The sequence below is a fragment of the Pongo pygmaeus genome, chromosome 2, assembly GCF_028885625.2.
Source record: "Pongo pygmaeus isolate AG05252 chromosome 2, NHGRI_mPonPyg2-v2.0_pri, whole genome shotgun sequence".
NCBI classification, from domain to species: Eukaryota; Metazoa; Chordata; class Mammalia; order Primates; family Hominidae; genus Pongo; species Pongo pygmaeus.
In genome coordinates this window covers 2117080-2143970 of record NC_085930.1, presented here as the reverse complement: position 1 = coordinate 2143970, position 26891 = coordinate 2117080, and the positions used below count along the sequence as shown (strand labels likewise).

Sequence of the window (26891 nt, the reverse complement as noted above, 5' to 3'; positions counted from 1 at the left end):
GTGGCTTTGTCAGTGCTTTCACCCTACTCTAGTCACTTCCTTTGACACAATATGATACAAAAGCATGAAGTTTATCTTACTATTTATTGTTTTTAGAACATTGGATTTATAAAATCACAGGGACTTAGCTATTCCCTCTCCAATGTACTCTTCTCAGTATTTTGCAACTGCTTAAAGTATTCTGTGCTTTTTGTTTGTGTTCTCTCAGTTATGTGTATCTAGTTGTTATAAATTCCTCACCTCATAATTGTGATATTTTATATATTTTCCAATTCATTATTATATAATTTACATCATGAATCTAAAAAAGTTGATGTATAGAATACTTCAACTCTGTTTAATCATGACTTTTTTTTTTTTTTTTTGAGATGGAGTCTCGCTGTGTCTCCCAGGCTGGAGTGCAGTGGCACAATCTCAGCTCACTGCAACCTCTGCCTCCTGGATTCAAGCGATTATCCTGCCTCAGCCTCCCAAGTAGCTGGGACTACAGGTGCATGCCATCACACCCAGCTAATTTTTGTATTTTTAGTAAAGTCGAGATTTCACCATGCTGGCCAGGATGGTCTCAATCCGTTGACTTTATTAAGAGATTTTTTTATGAGCCTGAAATCTAAATTAGATTTATAGCACTTATCATAATATATAATTATATATTTATTTTATACTTTCTGTTATTTTCTGTTTTTCACATGAGATTGTAATCACCCTGAAGGCAAAGCCTATGTTTATTTTGATCCAACTTTATACAGAGAACCTAGTGGACTGTTTTTATATATGTATATGTGTGTGTGTAAAAAAGAAATACACATAGCAAATATTTTAGGAGTTTTGTAAATGAGAAGAAGAAATTTGAAGAGAAAATGAGTTTTGAACAGAAAATGGATAAATCAGATTTTCATTTCAGACAGACCACTGAGGCTACATTGAATTCAATGAAAGGAACAAGATGAAGAGACCCTAGTTGAGTTAAATGGAATTGGTAGGGGTTAGAAAGTCATATATTTGAAGGTGATTTAAAAACCTTACTCTATTTGTTCTCTATTACTGCTGTAACAAATTACTACATATTCAGTGGTTTAAATAACACACATTTATTTGCACAGTTTTGTAGGCTAGAGGTCTGACATGGATATCCCTAGGCTAAAATCAAGGTGTTAGTGCGACTGCATTCCATTCTGGAGGTTCTAGGAGATAATCCATTTTCTTGCCCTTTTTAATGTCTGGAGACTACCCATGTTCCTTGGCTGCCTTCCTCTCTCTTCGGAGCCAGCAATATTGCATCTCTGCCTTTCTTCTGGAGTCACATCTTCCTGTAGTTCTCTGGCTCTCTCTTTTACTTTTAAGGACCTTTGTTATTACATCGGACCCACACAAATAATATAAAGTATCCCCCTATTTTAAGGGCGATTAGAAACCTTAGTGGATTAGCAACCTTAATTCCATCTGCAACCTTAATTTTCCTTCTCCACGTAACAACATATTCATAGGTTCCTAGGATCAGGATATGGACAACCTGGGAGACAGGCATATTATTCTGCTTACAACATCCAGTTTGCAAACTGATAGATTTGTTGTTAATATTGAGGGATGAGTCAAGGATAGGATATTGGTTCACAATTTGTGTACTTGGGCAGATGCTGGGTAACAGTTACTGAAACAGAGAAATCAGGAGGTGGTGCCCATTTAATGGGAAAACAGTGAGTTCAGATGTGAACATGTTACATTTGAGAGGCCTTCAAATTGTGTCTGAAGCATAGAGGGAAATTTATGCTGGAGATACTATTTTGGAGGTTGACAGCATTAAAATCATAGTTGAAATCCCTAAACTGATAAATTTTCTTTGAAAAGGAAAAAAAAACAGAGAAAATACAGAAGAGATTCCTGAAGAACATAACATTTTGCATTTTTCAAAATATGGCAGTTTTATGGAATATGATGAAATATGAGCAACTGAAGTAGAATAAAAATATTAAGATAATTTACACAGAAACTATTTTCATTGATAAATCAATGGTTGTAAGTCTATACAACTCTTATTATTCTTCATCAGTAAAAATTAGAACTGCAGTATATTTACCTCTGTAAAAGGTAACTTAAGGCTGGGCCTGGGTGGCTCTCACCTGTAATCACAGCACTTTGGGAGGCCAGGGTTGCATAAGGTCAAGGACAAGGTGGCTCAAGATCACTTGAGCCTAGGAATTCGAGATTAGCCTGTGTAACATGGGGAAACCCCATCTCTAGAAAAAAGTACAAAAATTAGCCGGGCGTGGTGGTACACATCTGTAGTCCCAGCTACTCGGGAAGCTGAGGCAGGAGAATCACTTGAGCAGGGGAGGTGGAGGTTGCAGTGAGCGGAGATCATGCCACTGCACATCAGCCTGGGTGACAGAGGAGACCCTGTCTCATAAATTAAAAAAAAAAAGGGCAGTTTATGACAGAAGCAACCTGGCCACCTAATATTGGACTCTATGCCTAAAATTTTACCTTCTTCCTCAAATCATGGGTCATGATCAGCCAATGTCATTGTCCTTATTTGAAAATAAAATCAATCTATAGAATCAGAATTTTACTCACATGTAAGAAACCTTGGGAAAAAAAATATTGGTTTATAAATCAAGCGAATCTACAGATAGAACTATTTTTCTTTCCAAAAAATTAAAACTAGGCCTTCTAAAATTTAGCCAATAAAGGATAGGCAATAACTATGGGAACTATAACATATTTTGCAAATAGTGTCTGAAATACTAATGTTATAGTTGGCAGTACCTGTATTCGAAAATTAATTCCTGTAAATAGAAAAGTTATCTGTGTTTCTTCAGCACTGTTCAAATTTAAGAGCTTTAAAATAGGTAGATACAATCAAAATTTAAGAGCTTTAAAATGGGTAGATACAATCATTCATTTATTAAGTGGAAATAGATCTAGAGGATTTTTAAAAAGTAAAACAGGGTCACTCCTTTCTAGTAATTTAGTACTCTTTAAGAAATCTTTATCTGTAATTTGGTCTTTTGAATGGATTTACCTGCAGAGAAGGAGGTTCCCTGGGGAGACAAATCATCAGTGAATAAGTCAATCTCATTTATAAATGAGTCTCCTGTATGCCTGATTAACAAGAACCAGTCTCCTAAAATATGACTATGCCTCTTTGGAAGGATAAATATTAATCTTCTCAGTCACAAACGCTAAGGATAGAATTTTGAACCTGATTATTTCACTTTGTCATCAAAATATTAATAGTTTTGGAACATTATAGATTTCTTTGCCATAATCTGTATCTTGGGTAATCAATAAGTTAAGAAAACTGATCAATGTCTTATCAAACCTACATTTGCTTTCTTATGCTTAATTATACTTAGGGAACCCATGTTGAATAAAATATTTTCCATTTGCCTAGATGTTAAAATGTCATTATCATTTCTTTTGCATTTACTTTATTGCAGAAAGTTCTGATGATAAACAATTTGACAATAGTACTTAGTGATTTGCTTCCCTACAGGGTAATGATAATAATGCATTTATTGTATTTTATATTTTATGCCAACCATAAAGCTTCCATCTGTCATTCTTTTCTCTGTATTGAAGCCATGCTGTTCTTGGCATGGGTCACATTTGTAAATGTTTCATTTATGAACCATTCCTCCTCCTGACTCCTCTGCAATACAGAAATATGCCAAAAAAGATTAGCTGCCTTACAGTTCATGTGTCTCTAAATTTGACATCACATTCACTGTGACATTTCCTCAGTAGTTTCCAGTAGGAACTTGTCCTACATAATTCTCATGATTTTATTTATCAAATAATTGTGCTAAGAGCTGTGTAATGTGTAAATGATATGACAATTGGTTGTCTTAATATTTTTTTTAAGTCTTCACATTTTTCCTGCCCATTTCTCTCATTATAGACTACTCTGTTCTACAGGCAATATTACTTACTAAACTACTACAATCCAATTTAGCTATACAGATGACAACACATAATTTTTAGGCAGTCAAAGATGTTGAAATTATGGTAAAATGATTAGAAAATAACATTTTCATTTAAATTATTTTTGTAGCATCTCCCCAGAATGTATATTATTGTGTCTGGTTTAATGACCCAATAACCATGTTTTGTGAGCAGGTGACTGTGAAATCTGAATGTTCATGAATAGAATTTAGTTGGCTGCTTGAAGAATATTGGCAGTTCAGCTCTGCCTTTTTAGCGTCTAAAGGAACTAGAGTATAGATAATATTTCAGGAATCAGCTGGAGGAAGAGGGTGGGGGAATCTAAGGAAAAAAACACCATTGTTCTTAGATCTCTCTTGAATACTCGTCAAGTGGATTAATTAGCAAGAGAGACTCAAAAGTTGAAGAAAAGGCAATCATGACCCATGATACAGCAAGCAAACTTTTTTTGTGTTACTCTTCTTGTCATATAGAGGGTAGCCATGCTACCCTAGTAGAGTGGCTAAGAAGATCAGAGTCTATTGAGAGCTGAGTTAGGGTTGATACTACGCTTAGAGAATTACATGGTTTAGGGTAGAGCAACACCCAACAATTAGTAGAATAAGAAATATGACTTGACCAAGCATACAGTATTAAAGCAAAGTATAGAACTCAGGAAGTAGATAGGAAAAGATGTAATCTAAACAGTGGGAAGTTTCTTGGGACATGATAGAAGTTGGAGATTTAGGAAGTCTCTTTCAATATATTTCTGTGAAAAATTGCTTGTGTATCGTGATTTTAGGTATGCCATGAAAAAGTCCCGAGTCAGTGTTACCTGAAAGGCGCTATAATCAATTCAAATTTAACTTGGGTAAATAAATAATGCAAAAGGGGGGAGAAGAAATGATTACTCATAAGCATATTTGTATGCTATTTTAGTTAAATTGTTTTCTTCGTATGATTGGTGTTGGTTATCAGATAGTAGGGGGGATAATTTGAACACTGTACACAGTCAGAGATGGGGATAGATGTCCAGGGTTTGGACTGAGAGTGAGCAGTCTGAGGGCAGTCAGTGCTTCAGGGGTTGGGGCCAAGCTGGAGCAGAGAAGACGACTCCAGAAGATACAAATGTGTGTTTTCTCACAACCCATTCTGTGCTCAAAACAAATGTCCACTTTGATTTTATTTTTTCTAGAGACCACTTTGCCTCTTAACTGCATCTCAGAAGATCATATGTAAATAGGCCTTGACTTTTTCCATCACAAACCAAGTACAGTAGCCATTTAAATTTTATCCAGCACCTGCCTTCCTGCTTACACTATACTGCTTTTCCAGTAGTTGGTTAAGAATGTTCTTTTCTAAGACATGCATTTCCTGCCCATGATCCCTTTCGATTACCTCATTCATTCATTCATTTTCTTCAACAGATACACACCCACAAACACACCCCCAACACACACACTCACACACATGTTAAAGTAATAGTTATAATTGTGCTGTCTTGATTTGGCTATAATGTCAATGGACAAAAGAATTCTTTAATTTTAAGTTGTTTAATATGTATTTGTTTCAAAATTATGGCAGCACAATTAAAATTTTTATTTAATAATTTCTTATTTCTGATGACTAAAGGTTAGATTACAAACGTGTTTACCTCTGATAATGCTTAATTCTTTTTTTTTTTTTTTTTTGAGACAGGGTCTTGTTCTGTCACTCAGACTGGAGTGTAGTGGTGCAATCATGGCTTGCTGCAGCCTAGAACTCCTGGGCTCAAGCGATACTCTCATCTCAGCCTCCTGAGTAACTGAGATTACAGGCACACACAACCACACCTGGCTAATTTTAATTTTTTAATTTTTAATTTATAGAGATAGGGTCTTGGTATGTTGCCTAGGCTTGTTTAATTCATTTTTAAAACATCTCCCATTCTATGTAAAACAGTATCTCTTTGGACAAATTTAGCAGACATTTCCTGTATTTGGGATTGTTTTGGAGAGTATCCTACATGTAGGAAATTATTTCCCTTTCTGTTGTCTACTGGGATGCATTTAGTCCTTGGCATATCTATGAAAAGTGCGATAAGTGGTACAATTACTGACAATTTTGATGGTGATTTTGAAGATGTGATATGGGATGTCTGCCCTTTTAGAAGAGCAATTCAATTCTACACAGTCTACTAAATAGCTGCAGTCATTTTTTGTCTGCACCTTCTAAATGAGGGAATTTTAATCTGTTCTGCTATATATGTGTTTGAATAAACTATGGCATGTGAGTTGACACAAAAATCCTAGTAGTGAAAGTTAAAGTAGAAAACTGGTATACCTTGAAGGTAGGTATTGTAACTTACAGACTTTCTATATCCTATAGTGTCCAATATATAGAGTCTTAAATATAACAGAGACTCAAGAAATGTTTGTTGAAATAACATCAAAATGTATAATGTAAAATCAGGTAACATTTCTTGACTGCTTAGGTCCTAGTTAGGGAAGTTAACATCTATTTTCATTATGTCCATGTAAATGTAATGGAGGGAACAAACAAAACTGCAGGAAGAAAAATTTTTCCATCTTCAAGAAAAAAGACTAAACTTTCATTCTCATAATTTTTTTCATAGATTCAAAGTTATTTTTTTCATTTTCAATATAAAGCCACTGTTATTTTTTTTAAAGTAAGGGTTTCAGTAGTTTCTTTTAGACCTTTCTTCCATTATATGGAAATGGTTTTGCATTGAGATGGCCATTATATTGTAGATATAACTTTCAAGTAAGTAGTTATAATCTCTTTTATCAGGACCGTTAAACCAATGATTTAAGTGTATTTCAGACCGTAAATTTCATAATATTCTTCAAAAAATTGGAAAATGTCCAAAGCCCATAAAAGACTAGTGGGAACGTAAGAAAGGTTAGAACTAGAAAGGCAAGACACATGTTTGATGCTGTGTAAGCAATGGGGAACATGTTCAATGGTTTGAGCTAAATGGGGCACTTCTTTGTGAGAGATGAGAGACTCACAACATTTAAGATTAGAAAATCTAAGGCTATAGCCAAATAGTCTTTTCTACCTATTTAATCCCTGAGTAATTGAGACAAATGTAAATAATATAGGTCTCAACTGAGTTTACTTACAAAGTGCTGAAGATGTCAAAATAGAGGAAGCATCTAATTGCTATTTAGGGACATGCCAAATTTTCCTTTACTCATTTTTAACCACAGAGATAACAGAACAATTTTATAGGAAAGCACATCTTTTGAGGTAACTCATTAATAAATCTCAGTGACCTTGCTCAGGAGCCCAGGAGGGAACTTGTAGGTTGGTGACCTTGTGATAGATCACATCCACACCCAAGTTATCCTTTGGTCTCTGTGGTAAGTGCTGGTAATAGCAGGTTTTCGGAATGATTATAAGGCTGAAGCAAATATAGCTCTGTCAGTCAGGATAAGGATCTGAAGGTTCTTGGAATAAGTGAAATAAGAAGGTATGAAAGTCAAGATGAACATTTCTAGTAATATTTTAATCAACTATTAACCGTTCATTATTTGGATAAGGTTTTCAGTGATAGTTCTTGCTCTGCAGTATAACTTGCTTTCTAAGTAATAGCAAACTGCTTCACTTGATTTATCCTGAAAGTAGTTTAGTTAGATAGAAAATTATATAGCTTGAGTGTTTTGCCCTTTTTTTTTTCTATTTAAGATAACAGTGAAGAAAAGTAATGTTTGATTTTTATAGCTTATTTTAGTAACTAAGGGAATCATCTATTTTTAAGAAGGGACAGAGATATTTGAATGTTTTCTGAAAAAGATACTCTAGCAGATTGGAAAACTGAAAGGTGTAATTTCAAAAGTTCTAGACTTGATTTTATTCTCTAATTAGAAAAAGCTAACATCACTATGTTCATATTACCTTATACTTACAAATAGAATTTCCAATCTCAGATGTAACTGAAGGGATAGATAAAATTAAAATAATGAACACCCTCTATGTTAAAAACAAGGAAACAAGCAAAAACAACAAAAAATAAGAATAACCACCACAACAAAACAAAATGCTATAAGTACACCTACTGAACAAATAATTGATCTCGGGTTCTAGATAAAAGTAGCTTTGTTGTTTTTAAGAAAGTATGATCCTCTTTAGAAGATTTTACCTTAAAATATTCCCAGTACAGAGAGGACCATACCAGGAGTCAACATAATTCAGTGTTGATTTAAAGCAATCTATGTTAGATTTTTTTCAGAATTAAATATGGTTGCAACTCTATGTGAGGGTAGATACCCATATTATATATATCTGAAAGTAAAAATTTTTGGTTCTTACCTTTCAGAAATATACAGTGATGTTAAAACTCGATTAATTTGATAATCTAAATGTCAATTTAAAGCATTTAAACAGTTTTATATTCAAATGGACTGCTTCTAAAATGTAATGTATAAAGGTGCATGTTTGTTTATATACCTATAATTTGAAGTATTCTCTGATTGTATCTGGTCATGATGTTAGAAGTATTGTCTTTGTTTATTGGTGTTTTTTTAGAGCTATTGGAGGTAGTAGAGTGTTACAGTTAGTGGAACATAGAACCATCATAAACCTCTACTGATGTGTTGTTACTGAGTGACTTAGTAACTTTACTTAGTAACTTAGAACCTTAAGCTGGGCCTTAAAGTTTCTAAATTGAATGATTCTAGGAAGAAACCCCTTATTTTTTTTCATAAGGTTTGTTAGAGAAAGTTCTCAAACATGTATTTTTGATTGTCTGAACTTTAAAACATATTGATAAATCTTTAGACTCAATTTACATGACATTGACTTAAATTTATACAACAAAATTATCCTAAAAGAATAGCTACTTTCTTAGTGGCTTGATTTATCTCTTCCTTGTGTAATTTTTCAAAGTGATATATGAATAAAATCTCATCCTTTTCTTACTGTGCTATTTGAATAAAGATGATCTTCTATTATATACTATAAATCAATATGCTAATTGTTTTTAAACTAATACCTTTTAGATTTACTAAAATGATGTAGATAAAGACTTGATAAAATATTTAAAGGCAAGATGTTAATATTTAGCTTTTTATTCTTAGGTAATCATAACTTTCACATTTAATCCAGTACTATTAGATTTGTGTTTATCATTTGATATTGTCTTTTAAAACACAATGAAATTTTCTTTTAATTTCCAAAAGCATGAATAAAGGCAACTCTAATAAAAAGACATGTTCAGAAAGAAATATAATATGCTGGAAATTTTTTTCTAAAAGTTAATAGGAAAATTGTAGGCAGTTATAGACACATTCTATGCATTATGTTGCTTACAAAACAAAAGTGCATTTTTAGAACTTTATTTTGATGCCCCCAGGCTATTTTTTTTGTTTTATTCAATTTCTCAATTTATGCTATGAATAATTGTATTTTCATTTGTACTCTTTACATAAATAATAGGTGTTAATATTCCTATTTAAACATTGCTATTATATTAAAAATGGAAAAGTATTGGCTTTTTTACTGATGTTAATGCTGATGTAATTTTTTTTTTTTCCTACTGAGTTTACAGTGTTTTTGCTCTCCGGTAGGGACTAGATAACTTTTGTTTGGAGCCAGCAGGAGGAGCTCTCACCTTGCTGGCTTCAACGTAATTAGTGTGCCTGAAAAACCTGAATTTGTGGGGGTTTTGTATGTGAAACAAATGATAAAATTAAAATATTTACTACATATCTCTAAAATTCTAAATTTTATTTTAATATTGAAGTATAATTCACCTGTCTGAAATGCAAATTTGGAATCTTATTACTTTTAAGAATTTTTAAGAGGTATGACTGCAATTTAATGAAATAAAGCAGTTAGGTAAATCTTGTTTCTGGAAGATACTAAGAAACAACAAAAAATGTTTTCTAAGCATTTGCACTATAATAGGTGCATACATATTTTCCTTTTTTATTTGTTTTGAAGTGAATATACTTCACAGTTTACAATTATGAATACTGAGAACAAAGCAGGCTTAATATGTTTTAGAAACAATAATAATTAAATGAATTAATGAATTAACTTTTGGTCATAATTCCTATATAAAACTTATAAAAAGGAAATAGCTGTTGATAGATTTCAATACGCATTAGAGATTTCAGACACTTAGCTCTAATGAAAGCCTTGATTTGAATGTTGTGATTTGTAGGTAGTACCAGTGAATTTTCTGCAGAAATCTTTGATGAGAAAATTAGAATAAAACTTATGAACATTTAAAAATCACCATAAGAAATACTGATGTTTCTCTCCATTAAGTGAAGTACGTATTAAAACAATAATGAGATACTGTTGCACACCTGATAGAATGACTTTAAAAAACTGGACAAAACCAAGTCCTGGTATGTACAGGAATGGGAAAACCATATATTTCCCTATTGAGAATCTAAAATTCACAGCAGTCAGTTTTGGAATCCAGATGGATAGTTTATTTAAGAAACAAACATTTTCTGTATAACCCACTAATCTTACTCCTAGTTATTAACCCTGGAGAAATAAAAGCATAGGTTCATATAAAAAATCTGTATAGGAAAGCTTAGAGTGGCCTATATATAATGTTCTTAACTGGAAATAGCTCAGATATCCATCAACTAGGGAATTCCATACAGTGGAATAGGTTTCAGCAACAAAAAGGAACAGTTGAAACATGCAGTGACATAGATGGATCTCAAATGCCTATGCGAAGTGAAGAAACCAGGCTCAAAAGGCTACATGCTATATGATTTCATTTATTTGACACTCTGGAAAAGGCAAAGCTACAGGGAAAGAAATCAGATTAGTGGTTGCCAGAGGATGGGGTAGGAAAGGGATTTCTTATAAAGGGCCACAAGAAATTTTGGAAGGGTAATGGACATATTCTCTAGCTTGATTGTAGCCATGGTTCCATGGATGTAGGAGTTTGTCATGATTTACAAAAATGTACATTTAAAGAGGGTGGATTTGTTGTGAGTCAAACAAATTTTAATAAATCTAACCGATAAGAAATGGGGAAATTTATAGATTTAAAAAAAAAACCTTTAGGAATGCCAGCTAACTTATTAGCACTTATTTGAATCTCAGCTTCTTTTCAAATGAGACAATAAAGAATATTGAACACTGTCTGGATATTTCATTGCATTAAGGAATTACTTTTTGTATTAATGAATTAAGATATTCTAGGTATATTAAAAGAGTATTTTAGAAATACATGTTGAATTTTTATACAGGTGAAATGATAAGATTCCTGAAATTTACTTCAAATAAATCTTGTAGTGGGGAAGTAGGTAAAAATGTATAGAAGAAACAAGATTGGACATTAATTGGTAATTATTGAACCTGAGTAATGAGTATGTGAGGGTTCATTGTACTATTTTTTTCTACTTCAAAAAGTATTTGAAAATTTTTCACAATAAAAATTAATTAAAAATTATGGCTTAGTTTTACAAATGTATGTTTAGTGAATAGATTTTAATAATACTAAAGGAATATTCTGCAATGAGTAAGTAGAGTTTAACCCAGGAATTTAAGGATACTTTCATGTTTGAAAAATGTATCAATAAAATTTATCACAGTGGTTCGCCTAAGTAAAACCTCGGAAGCTTTAGACACCAAACAGCAGGTGCCAAATAACATACTCACAATTGCATTTTAAAAAATTATAGATGAGAAACCCCCAGCCAGGTGCCTTGGCTCACGCCTGTAATCCCAGCACTTTGGGAGGTCAAGCTGGGAGGATCACTTGAGGCCAGGAGTTCGAGACCCGTCTGCATAGCATAGTAAGACCTTGTCTCTACAACAAATGAAAAAATTAGCTGGGCACAGTGGTGCGTGCCTGTAGTCCCAGCTACTCAGAAGGCTGAGGCAGGAGGATCACCTTGAGTCTAGGAGTTCAAAGCTTCAGTGAGTATGATCGTGCCAGTGAACTCCATCCTGGGCAACAGAGCAAGACCTGTCTCTAAAAAACAAACCAAAAAAAAAGGAAAAAGAACTCCCACTTCCTTAACAAGATGAAAAACCAAAATTAATGATGTGGTACCAAAGCATTGTTTCTCAGAATGAGGTTCATGGCTTACTGACATCTGGAGGCCTAGGAGGTAGTAGGTAAAAATAAATATCTGCTGAATCATGAGCTCTCCACATTTACCTGCCAGAAACACTACAAAAACCCTCCTTAGTTGATCTCCATCTGTCTTTCCCAATCGTTTCTATTATCTAACTTTCCCCAAGTAGTCTCCACCCCTACAACTGAGAACTGATTTAGTCATATTTCAGTTAGTTTATTGAAAGTATTCTAAAATAAAAAAAAATCTTATCATATCTGATTGAAACCCCCTCATCCTAGACCAGTTGAAATTGGATCCCCTTTGCGAAGTTCTCCCAGAACTGCCAACCCAACTTTAACTTAACTTAATTGCTGGGATGTTAATATAATCTTCACTTTTATAATTTAACAGAAAATGTTATTATGTGTTTACATGTCAGCTTTTTTGACCAGATTATGAATTACTTTTGGTCAGGAAAAGAAATGGATGGTTTTTACGTTTGGTTTCGCATCCTTTAGCCATAAGTAAACTACCTAGTGTATATAATAATAATGTAGTCAATGCTTTAAAGATTGTAAGATTTTTTGAAATGAGTTTTTTTAATACTTGGCAGATTATATATAAGGACATTTAATAACACAAAAAGAATAAAGAAATCTGCTTTAATACAGGATTTTCTTCCTGAATGTGGTCTAAAAATACTGTAAATGAAAGTGGGGGAAAAGCAAAGGTAGTTATTTTATCAGTTTTAAACATCTATTAAAAATGAATTAATTCTGTTTAATAATTTCATTTAGCATTGTTTAACGAAAATATACATACTTTAATTTCTAAATACTTTATGCATTTTATCATTACTTAATACTGTTTTATATTAATATTTAATATGTAAATTTCTGAAGTAAGATAACTCATTAAACTTAATTCAGTGAATAATAAGTGTAATTGACATTAATGATTTAAATAACTTTAATAATTTAATATATTTTTGCATTAGTTGAGAAATTCATGGAATTTTTATTTTCTATTTAATTCCAGTTGTGTTGCTTGATACAACAACTGTGCTGGGAGAGCTAGGATGGAAAACATATCCATTAAATGGGGTAAGTTTAAATATCTTTGAAAAATCACCATCTTTGTTAGATTTTTAAGATCTAATAGTTGATGGAACAGTGAATTTTGGGCCCTACTTGTTATGAATTTTGACATATAACTTACATCCCATAGAAAAGGTTAAAATACTATTAGAACTGGTAATCAGTGGGAATAATATGTAAAGATCCTTTCTCCTAAATTAGTAATTATTCTTTAATACTGTGTTTATACATAGTGACATTAGAATATCTCCCATATAAATATTTTCCTTAAATATAAATTTCTATGTGTAAGTTTATATATGTTATATTTATGTTAAATTTGATACCCTCAATGAGTATTTGTACATAAATAAACTTTACTGTAGTATAAATGGATTGTGCAAATATTAACAATTAGGTTTTTAATACAGAATATAAGTCTACTAAAATATTATGCATTTTTGAACTTGGTGAAAATATACAAGGTGATTAGGTTTTTGTTAACTGAAATAGTTGTATTTAAAGGCTTGTTAAGGATGTGTAATTTGCAAAATATAGTTTTTCATGGACCAACATTTTAGCTATGGTTGTACTTGACTTTTTATATATTTTTATGTATTTTGCATCATTTTCATATTAAAATGTATGTCTACTTCTCATTTTCACACTAAGCTAAAATAAAAGGGTGGTTTGTAAATCATTTTGCTTTGATTTTTGTCTAGTTAATCAAAATATTGAATAATAGAGGCAGTTACGTGTTTTCAGATACACTTGGGTTAGCTTTCCTTTTTTTTCCTTAGAAATAGTAATTTTCTTATTAATCACATTCTTAGTTGACATTTTCACATTGCTTCTTCTATCTTCAAATTTAAATCTCAAATGAGAAATTGATCTAAATATGTTTTATTCTTTTAGAATCTTTCACATATTGCTGCTTGAATTTGACATTTTACAACAACAGTTATTCACTAAGTGTGTATTTTCAACTAAAATATCCTATGAAGAGTTAAATCTTCCTCTCTTTAACAGCCCATTTGCTTCTTTAAATTTGTAAGTTTTATATACTGCGAGTTTATTTTTCTGAAATTTTTGTTTATTCTACTAGAGCTCTTATCAAACTGTTTCTGAGGCATATATCTTAAACTAGGATTATGGTTTTATCTTCATTGTCTTATTTCTATTAAAATGAATAAACATTAGTATTGTGGAGTATATTAAGTGGGTCATGTTTATTACTTTTAAGACATAAATGAAACTTTTATAAAATACCTTTCGTGTGTGTGTGTGTGTGTGTGTGAGAGAGACTGTACATATGTGTGTCTAATCTTATGAACAGTAGAATGGATAGATGGTATAAATAAGATTTTAAAAATATGCAATTTATTTATTTTTTCTTTTTTAATGAAGAGGATAGGTTACTGGTACTAATGGAGCTTTACTTAATGCTATTTATAGGTTAAAATAAGGAACTATTCAGTAAGGATGAAGAACTTTGGAAAGAGGCTACTGAAAATGCCAAGAATGAAAATAATCTAGATATCAATATAGGTTACAGTATTTAAAATCCACCAGAACCATTAATCAGTTTATAACATGTAAACCAGCATTTATATCCGTACATTAAAATTGTAATTATATCTAATTGAAATCATACAAATTTTTCAGGTACTCAGTTTCACTGAAGCATGCTAATTTGATTGACCATTTTAACAATTACGTTTTTACATAGACACTAATTCAGTTGATTTTACAAATATGTCATGGGTGGAAGAGACATGTAGACAATATAATTGGCAATATACGAGGTAAAGTGTATTTGGTATTATAAATAATGTATTTCTCAGGAATAACTTTTTAATTGAAAAAAAAACTCTTCCTATAAAGAATTGACATTTTTGAAATTGTGTAATGTGCTACATAAAATATAGGAAATTTAATCATTGATTCCATAGATTTTTCTTTTTACTTAAAATCATCATTCCACTAGTAATATCATGCTGATATAGTTACAGAATTAGGCATTCAGAGTGTGCCTGTGAACAGACCAATAAATAGTTATTTCAGTAGGAAATCGAGCATCCCTGGTTAGTAATTATGGAAAAAGGATGAATAGTCTGAACAAATAATGTTTTAGGCTTACAGAAATGAAAAGAGAATTATGAATTTTCTAAAACACTTGCTTATCAATTCATTTGTGTCAACATTTAAAATATACTTTTTCTTTTAAGCATTGTCCTGAATTCAATTTAACAAACTTCTGTTATATGCTGCTCTATGCCAAATACCCTGTTATTGTGCCTAAGACAGATTTTTCTACCCTCAAGAGGTATCGAAGCACAGCGATAATTATACAGAATCACTAGGCCAAAGAATGTGTCTTCAGGTTGTTCTGAGTAATGTTTTGTGAAAGAATAATAAAAAGAGAGGTTAATTCTGGTCAGGGAGAATTGGGAATAAGAAGTGGCATGTCAGCTCTTTCAAAAAAAAAAAAAAAAAAAAGGTGAAGGAATTGGCCTTGAAAAAAAAGGGAGAAGGCAACTTCTAGGCGAAGGGAGTGGCTTGAGCAAAGGCACAGAATTATTTCATGTATGTATCAGGTTTTAGGAATGTTGAGAATCATTTGGCCTGTAGGGATGCAGTGGAAATAATCATTTGGCTGGAGTGGAGGTATACAGTGAGAAATAGGACCTGTAATCATAGGCTAAACCACATTTTGCAAGACTTAGAATTTCACTAAGTTGAGGTAGATAGTGCATATCTCTGCATCAGTAAGTTAACTTTTAAAACCTATGTTTAATGTGTACGTGGTGGATGAGATCTTTGTTACATAGTTGCATTGGACTTAGATATAGCCACTATAGTATATAAAATCAAATATCATTTTCAACAGTGGAGTACCTGTTAATTAAACATTAAGAAAAAATTGATGTTAGGAAAACAAAAGTGCTGTTGGATATTACATCACATTTTATTTTAATGACAGTTGGAGATTAGAAATCTTTGTGTTTCTCTAATGCTGAATATTGGTTTTGAATATAATATTTTATAGATAATTTTTGGGTGTTCTGACTTAGATGATCACTGGGGCTTCAGCAATGCAATGTAGTACAAGACATGTGATCTTATCTGTTGGACATAGTGAATTGGTATTAGGAAACTTACCCTGAAATACTTCATGTATTGGTCATGGTTCTTTAGAGAAAAAGAACCAATAGGAGATATATCTGTATCTGTTACACATATCTATATCTATTTTTCTACCTAATGAGAGAGATATTTAGATTTATTTTGGGAATTGGCTCACATGATTATGGAGGACATGAAGTCCCGTGATCTACAAACTGAAGAACGAGGAAAGTTGGTGGTGTAATTTAGTCCTAGTCCAAAGGCCCAGGGAGTGGGTACTGATGTCAGTTCCCAAGTCTGAAGACCCAAGAACAAGGGGCTCTGATTTCTAAAGGCAGGAGAAGGCAGATGTCCCAGCTTAAGAAGAAGGAGCAAATTTGTCCTTTCTACATCTTTCTCATTCTATCTCCACTTCAGAGGATTGGATGAGGTCAAGTTACATTAGTGAGGAAGGGCAGATATTCTTTAATTTATCTGTTGATTCAAATACTAAGCTCTTTCAGAAACATCCTTACACACACACCTGAAAATAATGTTTTAGCAGTTATCTGGAAATAATGTTTCAGCAGTTATCTTTAGCCTAGTCATGTTGATACATAAAATTAACCATCACAGGAAAATAAGAAAACATGTCATTCATGTGTAAATAAAAGCTGTAAGTAAACCTAACAACTAATGATTTTTATTTTTATAATAAAAGAAGCATAGATTACAATTAACCTCTGTAGAAAGATACTTTATTCCATTAATCAGAGCCCATCATTTCCTAATACAATTTTTCCAAAGGTGAAAATCAAAGATTGGATGTACTATGATAGAGAATGGAGTATCTACCAATAAACATTTGTTTTTATAATGCAATTTATATATTTCATATAGTAAGAAGTAATTCATCATAGTACAAGATTTCAGTATTACATTTTGATTCATCCTAAAATTGAAATTATCCAAAACTATACCATGTACATATTCAAATTCTGAAAATGTAAATTTTGGTGATAATTTCTGTTGGTGAATATGGATTGTTAATAGTTACTGTTTTCAAACTGATATTTAAATATTTTTTCTTCTTAGAAACTTCACAACATATATGGCAATGTTCTAAACACCCATCATGTTAATTTCAATTATATTGTTCCATATTTCGAAGAAATGCATTAGGTTTTGTTAATTAATCAGTTCTATCAGTGTGCATTTCTTTAATATCCATGTTTATAAGACATTTTATAGCTGTGAGGTGTTAATTGCCATCCACATAAGGGAAAGGACTTGATAATAGTACTCATATCGTTAGATTATTAGAAGGATGAAATTATGTAATATATGTAAAGAAGTTAAAACAATGTCTGGTTCATAATAAACATTACATAAATATTATCGTTAGGAGTACTGCCGGAACCCCAAGTATTTTAAAGAAATGAAAAATCTAGACTTCTATATAGACCGTTTGTTTCTTTGCTTTTACCAGAATCATGTTTTATCATGTATCAAATATTTTTTTCTTCTGAACCACAATTATATTTTTGTGCCTTTGTTTAACAAATAAGACAAAAATATAGAATGAGTACTTTTTTCATTTAAATATAAATAAAATACACCTGTACACTCATTTATTTAATCTTTCACCGCACATTATGTGAAAAGTGCTATTTTGTGTACTGGAAGTGGTGGTGGACATGGTCAGTCATTACAAAAATATATGAACCCTCTTAGGATGTAGAACTAGCTATGATCTTTAGCTGTGAATACTATATTCAGGTTTGTTTGATATATAATCAATACATATGTTATATTTTATTAAGTTTGCTTCATAACCAAGAATTGCCAAAGCAAATATGGGCAGTAATAATAGAAAGACTCAAAGCAAATATGAGCAGTAATAATAGAAAGACTCATTGACCCTAGATGTGAGATTTCAGTGTGGTAACGGCCTCTTAAAAGATGCTGAATTGAATTAACCAGGAGATAGAATTTGAAGGCCAATGTATTATGTTCCTTGAAAGCATTTCTCTAGAAAAGAAAAGTAAACCTGGATACCCACTTGGAAGAGAGAGATACATGAGACATAATTCTTACATTTCTTCCTTTGGTTTGATGAGTCAAATATTTTAAAAGAGCAGCCTGTAAATGAACAGCCTCCTGCACAAAATCTTATGTGATAGCTGAGCATATTTGAAGATGGTCATGTTAAGTACCCAGACTTTCTCTTATAATCATTTGCAGTTGGAGGAACACAATCTGCAAAGCCAGCGTTTGTTTCTTGAGACCATTCCTTTCAGGGGCTTGTCCCTGTTGAAGCACATGTCAGCACAGGTGAGCTTATGATTGCCTGGGGATCTCCTTGTGGTTCCTGGGACAAGCAGAAAGGAACACATGGCATTGTAGGATAGAAGCCTCCTGTGTTTATGGAGGGTGGCTTCCAAAGTTGCTGTCTCCTCTCCTCTTCCTTGCTTTATGTAGATTTAAATTTCTGACCTATTTCATTTTTCTTCTCTCCAAAGAATGTCTTTTAACATTTCTTGTTCTTGCCAGGTAGGTCTGCTGGCAAGACATTCTCTGAATTTTGTTCAAGAAAGTCTTTATATCTTCCTCACTTTTAAGGGAAAATTTTACAAAGTACAGAATTCCAGGTTGGTGGGCTTTAACAAATCTCTGAATACTTTAAATATTTCACTCCACTGTTATTGCTTACGTGGTTTCTGGGAATGAATTGTATGTAATTCTTATCCTTGCTCCTCTATACTTAAGGTGTTTGAGTCTTCTGGCTTCTTTCAAGGTTGTTTCTTTATATTTGTAGATGATGAAATTCCCAGGCGCTCTTAGAGATTTAATTCTGTATGTCTTGACTTCATAAGAATAACCATGTACATTTCTGTCCCTGAATATTCAGATTATTGATGTGTCATGAGTCTGTAAAAGAACTGCAATTAAGCATTTCAGCATTTTACGTACTTTTCGTGATCTCAATAATATTTATGTGAAGTAAATATTTTTGTTACCATGTTATATATGAATAAACTGGACCTGAGAAAAGTTTCAGAACCTACCCATGGTTGTGATGACCAAAGAAGCTGGTATTAAAACAGGTCATGTCAATCCCAAAGCCAAGACTTTAGTCATTATGGTGTAGCTATAACCACAAATTGATTTTCAACATTGTGATGACTGCAATGAAGGGTAAAAGAACTCTCTAAGGCTGACCAAGTGCAGACTTAATCTAGTTACAGTGTTGTTAGAAAGACCAATTTTGTTTAAAAGGATACATAGTTATTGAAAAGTACTGTAAAGATTAATTCTCCTTTGAAGCTTAATAATCAAACTAAGGATGCTTAATTATTCACAAATGTTTAGTTAAGCCTAAGAATATCTGGTGCATGTTTTAGATTGTTTTTATATTTAATTATCTTAGAAAGGAACTAAAGAAATATTCCTTTAGTGTGTCTCTTTTAGAGACATTGTTTTCATTTATTTGTGCCTCAATAATTGTGTCTTTTACATGTCTGCTATTGACTGTAGGCTAATTAAGTGTAAAATATGGGCTAGTCCAGTCCAAAAAAACTTATAGAAATAATTATATTTGAAATGATGAGTACTTGCCATTCTCAAAATGTCTTCTAAAGTAAATTGTCCAGGCAAGGGGCTTGCTGAGGGATACCAGTTATAGTTAGTGACACAGTGCCCTACTCCCTTGCCCATATGTTATTGAGACAAAGATGGACACATAATCTAAAGACAACTAGTTCATTGACTAACCAGTTCCTGTCACCTCTCATGGGGATTTCCATAAATGACTAAGCCAATCAGACTCCTCTTTTAGGAATTTAAGATTTCTATGTTAAGAGTTCAGGAGAAATAGCAGCCAGAAACATCTGCCATAAAGATACATTGAAAGATACATGCAGAAGGGTTGGAGTAGGGGTACTTGATGACCTGAAGTCATGTGCAAGTAACAGTTCTAGGAGAGCAGGAAAAAAGTCCAGTGACTAAAGGGAAGCCATTCAGTAGTAGGAGGAGAACATAGAAGATGCAGAGAAAAAGCCATGAAGAAAGGAAAGATTAAGGTAGTTAGCACCTGTAGAGATGACCAAGTTTCTGCTGAATCTTCAGGTCCAATTCTTAGTTTTTCTTAAATTCCTTTTATCTGGGCTGCCAGATTGTAAATACAGATTGCACTAATAATAATAATAATCATCATCATCATCAGCATCGTCATCATCATCATCATCATCATCATCAGCATCATCATCATCATCATCATCATCATCATCATCAGCATCGTCATCATCATCATCGTCATCATCATCATCATCATCATCAGCATCATCAGCATCGTCATCATCAGCATCATCATCATCATCATCATCATCATCAGCATCATCAGCATCATCATCATCAGCATCGTCATCATCATCATCATCAGCATCATCATCATCATCATCATCATCATCAGCATCATCATCATCATCATCAGCATCGTCATCATCATCATCATCATCATGATAGTGAAACACCAGCACCATTTTCAGACAGAATAGGAAACACGAAAGATTGTGGAAGGTAGAATTTCCTTGAGGAGAACTCAGGCACATGAATCATCCAAAGCTGATGGCTTTCTTCTATCAGCTCATGCATGGGTAAATGACCTCCCCTGCATCCAGGTAGTGCAGAGAAACAGGTGAAGGAATATGCATCATTTATTATAGAGTCCATAAATTTTTAAATATTTAATACTCGAGCAACTATGATTTGTGTCACTTCTTTCTCCACTATCTCAGAATATTCCTTTCTGTACAGCAACCTCTGCAAAAGAAAATGGATTACTGCCTCATTTTTCACTAGTTGAAAGAGCATGTTTTGGAGAATGATGAAATTCTATGGTGAGGAAGAAAAGTAACAGAAAAGCAGGTAACAATGATTTAATAAATCAGATGTGAAGTATTTATTGATGTTGCTGAATATGTAATCACCCTTGTATTCTCTAGGCAGCTGAAAAATAAGTATGTATGGAATTCATTTTTCAGTATCCCCACTGTTCTTTAATGAATAGCCATGATGATGTCTTTCTGTAAAAATATGTAGGTATATAATACACATTACAGACACACACACATACACACAAACACACACATACACACACACACACACACATCTTTAAAAGGTATGGGTTTCATTAAGCCAAATCTTCTTGACTTACATAATACAGTCTTTTATTTGTTCTTATTTTTATTCATTTTATCTTTATTTTTTGCATTGTTACTTATAAAGCTTTTACGTCAGTCTTTACTTCCAAGAGAAGTTTCTGGTTATTTCTTTTAAAATAAATTCCTATATTGTAAAATATAAACTAAGATTCTGATTTTATCCGCAAGTTCTAATTGTTTTACTTAGAGTCACTAAAATATTTATAAACTATTTTATTTATAAATAAAATAATCTGTATCTAAATCCAGAGCAAGCACATACAAATGCTAAATTATCTTAGGAAACCCTAAGATATTATTAATAAAATACAGATTTTCTTTTTTTTTTTTTTTGTAGAGATGGGGAGGTCTTCCTATGTTGTGCAGACTTGTCTCAAACTCTTGGGCTCAAGTGATCCTCCATGAGCCACCATGCCTGGCCTAGACATTTTTATAAATTTAATTATTTTCTATTTTAAGTGATAAATTTACTCTTATTTTCTACAGGCAACTACCAAATCCTATTGATTCAACCTTCAAAAGCTCTTTCAAATCAGCCTGTATCATCAGCTTCATCTATCACTCCATCATCCGTTTGACTGTTTGACTCTTCATCATTTCCTCTCCAAGTTACCATAGTTGCATCCTAGATTGTTTACCTGCTTTGGGTCTTTCTCCAGCCCCTTCCTCCGACCTGTCCAACCCATCCCTCATCCTGTTGCCAGAACTGATTTTCTAAACTGAAGATCAATTTATGTCCATGTCCCTACTCTACTAAACTCTTCCTCTCCTTTCCTACCATTTAACCTGCGGCCAATAGCTGCGTCTTCTGATCTTCATCTTTAACGTTTCCTGACCTTCAGCCACCTCCACTTTCCAGCTTTTTCAAAAAAGACCTTTTTGGTAGTTTCTTCCATGTGACTTGCTTTCTCTTGTCTGTGGATATAGGACCATGCTTTTGTCTATCTGGAATGTTCCCTTTTATCTCTCTTCACTCCAACCCCCACTTTCTCTATCTCACTTTTTCCTATTGGTCTCTTAAGACAGAAATTTTCTGCCTTTTCTGGAAGACTTATATTGCCAAAGGTTGAATTAGGAAACTCCTTTTCTGGGACCACCTGAAACTCAGTGCATATCATAGCATTTATCTCACAATACTTAAATGTCTATCTTTTACCATATTGTAAACTCTTGCAGTAATGGATTGGATATTGTATCTCTGGGTCAGGTAGATGGCATAGTAAGTGCTATATGAGGGATGCTCAATAAAAGTTGGCTGGATAGCTAAGTTGATGTACATGTAACAAATTATTTTAAATAAGATATTGTTTAAAGCCTGTATTTTGCAACTCTCATTGGAGCTGGAATAATTTGATACTAACTGGGCAGAATCAGTTGTGGAAAAAACACTAAATGGTTGTGAAAATTGAACTGTGTTCTTGTTCATCATTGGTCTTAAGTACAGGTCGAAAGTTTATACATTTGCTCTTATTTTTGTATTTTAGACAATCCATTTTCTCACTATTCTCTCACTATAATAGAAGTTTAAAGGTGGAATGGAAAGATATTTACCTACAAAATAAAAAGACTACAAAGTAGCCTATAAGCCATTTAAGTAATATCTATCAAGACTTAATAATACACTTTCAAAGAATTAATGACCGGTTTAGAACAGTTGGTGATCTGAATCACATCTGGGAATTATTAACCCCAGGTAGTTATTAATCCTGCACCTTGTAATTAAGATGAGAATAAAAAATAGAAACATATGAATTTTTAATGACTGATAGATGTACCGCAAATTTTAGAGAATTAATACTAGCTAGTGAAGCTTTCAAAAAACATAAGTCCGTGTTAAATGTTAAATAGGATAGGTTTTTGTAATCTGTATCCATGCAATTAGTATGTTGAATTAATGAACCATAGTCAGCAAAATAGATTCTTAAAATGAATTGACTTGGTTTTATTTTAGCAAAGCAAAACCTGTTGTGCTAATAAATATAATGCTTAATTTAGTCTTCTTCTTCCCCATAATTAGCAATGTATATGCAAATACTTCAATGAGATTAAAGAAGTCTTTCTTTGAAAGCATGGAATTAGGATTTGTGTGTGTATATAGTATGCGTGTATATATATATATATTTCTTCCTTTGTGTGTATATATATATTTTTTTCCTAAATATATATATTTAGGATGCATTGTTTCATGCATCCTAAAGGCCATGTTTGGGAAGATAAAATGAAATTTGTTCTCTTGATTTAGAGAGTTCGATTTAATAATGTGATTAGTTAAACAAATTGTAGGCTTACCTTAAATGCAATGCTTTCTGGTGCACATTAGAAGGGATTTCTTTATGGTTACTAGTGAAAATAAGAAATTCTCATATTCATTATAAATATCATAGTAAATAAATATGTACAGCCACCATATTATAGTTAATTTGTATTCTTTCTGTTGATAAGCATTATACTAATCGTTTGGATGACCATAAGCCCTAGTGGGAACAGAATTGGCAAGGCACATTAGAAGACATGAATGGAGGCCCATATGCCTGGAAAATAGAAAGAGAATGAGAGAGAGAAAGAGAGAGAGAAGGATACAGAAAGATTGAGAGAGGGCGAAAGAGGGAGCAAGCAAGAGAAAGGAAGAGAGGTGTCAAGGAAAAACAGATAAAAGGACCGTGTAAGTGATGCTAAGGCATGCCATTATTATCCTAATTTCAGTGTAATTTATTAGAGAGTAGTAAGCAAATTAACATTTTGAAAAGATTACTCTAATTGAATGCTGATAGGATAGTTAGAAAAATTCAACCCAAGCACAAGGAACTTAATAGTCTAGATGCAGGCTATTAAGTTGAATATTCAAATATAATATTGTACATTCGACAACAAAAGCTATTATGAGCTAATGTCATTAAATATTATCACATAGCCCCCAGCTATGTTATGTCTATCTAGATATACAATTTATATCATTCCAACAAGGCCGTCTTTCTTACAAATTGCTATTTATCTGATGGTTTTGAATAGGTTTTTAAGATTTGAAATCTCCAAGCCTCCAACTTTAATTCTTTTATCATAGAGAAGGTATAAAATTTGAATGGTGAAAAACATATAAAGTGAATATTCACAAATATTGTCTACATTTTTACTAATTTATCCGCAGTATTTAACATTAATTGATAGCACGAAGTTTGCCATCAATAAATATCACTCAAGTGAAAACTGAATAAATTGATTATTATTTTGAATATTAGAATTATTTCGAGTATTAGAATTATTATAGAAAAATATATTTCACGCAATATACAGAACACTTAATATGGTGTTCACATTGTCTAATTTAATCGACATATTGTCTATTATTGGGTTTAAGACTTTGTAGTATTATGTTTTCATTATTTCACTGAAAATCTGAAAAGAAGATAAAACACTTCAGAGGGAAACTATGAATGTTACTGTATTTCTTTATTTCATTAAAGATCCATTTCCAGCATTTTGCCTTTGTTTATAAATGTAATTTGGATAAAATTTGTGAACATAATGCTGAATACAAGGTCAATATATAAATTCAAATTTATTTCTATCTACTATAAACAAACAAAAAATAAAAATGTATAACATATCATTTTCAACACATCAAAAACATAGACTTTTAATGCATAAACTCACTCGTGCAGAGTCTAGAGAATTTGATTTCATAGAATTAGTGAGTAGGATAGCAGTTAGTGGGGGATAGGGAAGGTAGAGGGGAGGGAAAAAGAGACATTGGTCAATGTGGACAAAGTTAGAGTTAGGAGAAAAGAGTTCTGGTGTCCTATTACACAGTGGAGTGACTATGGTTACAATAAAATCGTTTATTTCAAAAGAACTAGAATTGCTTTTGGCAGTATGGTTATTTTTATGATATTGGTTCTTCCCATCCATGAGCATGGAATGTTTTCCATTTGTTTGTGTCATCTGTGATTTCTTTCATCAGCATTTCGTAGTTCTTCTTGTAGAGATCTTTCACCTCCTTTGTTAAGTATATTCCTAGGAATTTTGTTTCATTTTTGTAGCTATTATAAAAGGGATTGAGTTCTTGATTTGATTCTCAGCTTAGTCATTGTTGGTGCATAGCAGTGCTACGAATTTGTGTACTTGATTTTGTAACCTGAGACTTTACTGAATTCATTTATCAAATACAAGAGTCTTTTGGAGGAGTCTTTAGGGTTTTCTAGGTATAAGATGATATCATCAGAAGCGGGGAGGATAGGAGGGGCAGTGAAGGATGAAAAACTACCTATTGGGTACAATGTACACTATTTGGGTGACCTCTACACTAAAAGCCTAGACTTCACCACTATGTAGTTCATCCATGTAACCAATAACCACCTATACTTCTAAAGCTATTATAAGAAAAAATTAAAGAAAATAACAATAAGAGAGAATTTTGAATGTTCTCACCTCAAAGAAAAGATAAATGTTTGAAGTATTGGATTTACTAAATACCCTGATTTGTCTATTACATAATGTATACATGTATCAAAACATCACACTGTACCCCACAAATAATGTATAATTTTGTGTCAATTTAAAACAAAATAAAGTTAATTTAAAAACCCACAAATACTTAAAGTATCACAAATCTAAGAAAAGATGTGCAAGAACATTGCATTGAAAACTACAAATAACCTTTGAAGAAAATAAAGACATATAGGAATTGAAAGATATACCTGTTCAAGTATTGGAAGAATCAGTATCAAATACAAGTCAGATTTCTCAGTACGCTCTAAATGTAATGAAAGGAAACACCTCAGCTAATATTTTCCCCCTTTTTAAAAAAATTGATTTGAAATTAACATATCACAAAATTGACCATTTTAAAGTGAACAATTCAGTATCATTTAGCACATTCACAATATTGTACAACCACTGCCTCTATCTAGAGTCAAAATATTTCATCACCCCATATCCATTAATCTGTTGCACCCCATTCTTCCTCCCCCACCTCATGTGCTGGCAAACACTAATCTGTTTTTTATCTCTGTGGATTCACCTATTCTGTGTATTTCATATAAATTGAATCGAACAATATATGACCTTTTTGTGTCTGGCTTCTTTTACTTAGCATGGTTTTGTGTTTCATTTGCATTGTATAATGTGTCAGTACTTCCTTTTTATGGTTGAATAATATTACATTGTAAATATATATATATCAGTTTGTTTATCCATTTGTATATTAATGAACATTTGGGCTTTTTGCACATTTTAGTTACTGTTAATTGTATTGCTGTGAACATGTGTGTACATTATTTGTTTGAGTTCCTGCTTTCAGTTATTTCGGATATATACTTAGGAGAGGAATTTCTGGGTCATATCCCAGTTCTATGTTTAGCTTTACATGGAACCACCAAACTGTTTTCCATAGTGGCTAAACCATTTTTATGTTCTCACCAGCAGTGTGTGAGGGTTCCATTTCCTCCCCAACCTCACGAATGCTTGTTATTTTCCATTTGGTTATTCTCTTTTTAATGTATGTAGAAATTGATGAGTCACTGTATTAG

General features: G+C 32.5%; 1 protein-coding gene across 4 annotated transcripts in view; it reads left to right on the top strand.

The window, feature by feature from the left end:
• EPHA6 (EPH receptor A6) overlaps nt 1–26891 on the top strand; it is a 959072-nt gene that overhangs the window by 41982 nt on the left and 890199 nt on the right. For all 4 annotated transcript variants that reach the window (XM_054481297.2, XM_063661446.1, XM_063661447.1 and 1 more), the window contains exon 2: nt 13002–13066. In XM_054481297.2, the coding sequence (XP_054337272.1) occupies nt 13002–13066 (65 nt within the window). The remainder of the gene's footprint in view (nt 1–13001; nt 13067–26891) is intronic.